The sequence below is a fragment of the Eurypyga helias genome, unplaced genomic scaffold (genome assembly GCF_000690775.1).
Source record: "Eurypyga helias isolate BGI_N326 unplaced genomic scaffold, ASM69077v1 scaffold21599, whole genome shotgun sequence".
Lineage (NCBI taxonomy): Eukaryota > Metazoa > Chordata > Aves > Eurypygiformes > Eurypygidae > Eurypyga > Eurypyga helias.
The window spans coordinates 300-2,499 of NW_010270379.1; the positions used below are offsets into that span (position 1 = coordinate 300).

At 66.1% G+C, this 2,200-nt stretch overlaps 1 protein-coding gene across 1 annotated transcript; it reads right to left on the minus strand.

Annotated features, from left to right (window-relative positions):
- Nucleotides 1-4: 4 nt before the first annotated feature.
- LOC104514682 (protein LMBR1L-like) lies at nucleotides 5-1,049 on the minus strand (the record flags this gene model as incomplete). The annotated part of the gene is made up of 5 exons (XM_010158431.1): nucleotides 5-48; nucleotides 122-225; nucleotides 318-457; nucleotides 634-670; nucleotides 965-1,049. Coding segments are annotated over 5 exons (410 nt in total), but the record flags the coding sequence as incomplete, so codon positions are not given.
- Nucleotides 1,050-2,200: the final 1,151 nt, after the last annotated feature.

Sequence of the window (2,200 nt, forward strand, 5' to 3'; positions counted from 1 at the left end):
CAGCAGCAGCAGCACCACCGACGTCTCGTACACCCTGGCCATGATGCCCTGGGGGAGCGGGGTTAGCGAGGAGCTGGGGATAAGGGGGGACAGAGGGGGAACATCCGTGGGGGTCTCCTACCTTCTTGGAGCCCACAAAGCCCTCCGACTCGGTGAAGAAGTAGGCAAAGGGCATGAGGAAGACAAGGGACAGATTGGAGAAGAGGAAGACCAAGTTCCAGAGGCCTGGAGGGGTGGGATGGCATGGGATGAGCTCTCAAGGAGCCAACCCTGACCCACACCCCTTGGGGCACCCTGGGGCTGCCCCACGCACCCACCATGGATGAGGGAGCCATTCAGCCACTGGATGTAGTAGTTTTGGGGGAAGGAGAGCAGCACCTCGTTGCTGATGATGGAGAAGGGCAGCAGGAGGACGGCGCCCAGCGCCACGGCCAGCGTGAAGGTGCACAGCCCCAGTCTGCGGGAGGGATGAGCATCGGCTCCAGGTTTGGGCCCCCACGGGTGTCACAGCCCGGATACGGTCCCCAGGGTCACCGGCCCCCATGGGCTGGGGGAAGCCAGGGTCCTGGCCAGGCAGGGAGAGGAAGTGGCCGCGCATCCCGCCGGCAGGGAGAGGGACGGGCAGGAACTTACGCAATCCTGTTGACAGCAGCATCCTCGTCATCATGAACTGCAGAGGGAAAATCCGAACTAAGGGGGCTCGGGGAAGCAGGGCTGCCCAGGGCATCGCTCCCTGCCAGCTCCCAAACCTCCCCCTCCAGCTCCGAATGCTGCAGAAACACTCCCAGGGGATTTGGCCTCTGCTCCCCTCCCATGGCAGCCGGGGAGGTGCTCCCCAGTGACCAATGCCACAGCAACTCGGGCTGCAGCGGGACCGGGAGGACAAAAGCGATGGAGGAACAAGCTCCGGGGAGGCAGAACGTGGCTGCCAATGGCTGCCCGGCTCTGGCAGCTCCCGCCCTACCTGCTGCGAAGTCCGTGTGCTTCTTGAAGTGGGTTATGATGAAGTGGCAAAGGATGTAGAGGCTGGCAAAGAGCAGGGCACAGATCTGCAGGCAGAGGAGCGTGGGCAGCGCAGGCAGGCCTGGAGGGCAGCACTCCCACCCTGGGCGATGCCACCGGCCCCACGGACCATCAGCTTCACCCTATTTATTTTTCCCCTCCTGGCCCTGGTTACACCCTACACGTGTGCTCGGCCCTGCCTGTGCATGGGGACTGCACCCAGGGCTCACCCATGGGTGCTCACAAGATGCTACAGCAGCTGGGCCAGGGGGTCCACAGGGGCTGAGACCATGGGGAGAGCTCACCCAGCGGCTCTGGGTCAGCCCATGCTGGACCCCGTGGGACACCCCCGTACCACCCGATCCCACAGCCCTCACCCAGCTGGCACCAGCCCCGGGCAGAGCCGCGGGAACAGCCTTGAGCTGGGTGCCAAGGCCGGCTGCAGTGTCCCTCCCACCCCCGCCAGCACGCCGAGGTCCAGCTGGAGCCGGCAACGTTCGAGGAACACGGCGACCTTTCATCCCGCCGGGTACGCGGCAGGACGGGGAAAGGTCGCCCAAGCCTGCCACCTTGGCACCAACGCAGCAGCCGCGTCACCTCCCTCCTGCCCATGGGCTCAGCTGCCCGGGGGTCCGTGGGAGCTGCTGGGTGGGGTGACAGGGAGCCCTGGGAGCCGACCCAGCCCTAAGCCCCCAAGGGAAGGTGCCCAGGAGCTCCCCCCACTCCTGCTTCTGCCCAGGGAAGGGTCTCAGGCTGCAGGTCCCCTCCTGTACCCCACAGGCAAAGGTCTGCCTGGCTGGGGGACCCCAACACCTCCCACACAGCGAGGTCCACGCTGAGCCAGGAGCTCCTGGGTGAGACGCAGCTCCCTGGGATGGGTCGGGGCAGAGGTCTGGGGAGCTCCAGGACAGATGCTGGGCTCTGGCCACGGGCTCCTCCAAGCAGGCACTGATTCGGGTTGTGCCAAGGTGGCCCCGGTGCTGTGGGTCCCAGAGCACCCTGGGGAGATGCCAGGGATTGTTCCCATCCCTGAGCCTGGAGCAGAGGGTGTCTTGGCCAGCAGAGTGGGACCAGAGGAGCAGACCCAGCTGACCCCCTCCACTGTGCCCACGGTTCGGGGGGGCTCCGCAGGACCCCTTCCCGCTGGCACTGAGTGCCCTGTGGAGAGCTGGGGGCAGAACCAGGAGCCTGGCCCGGG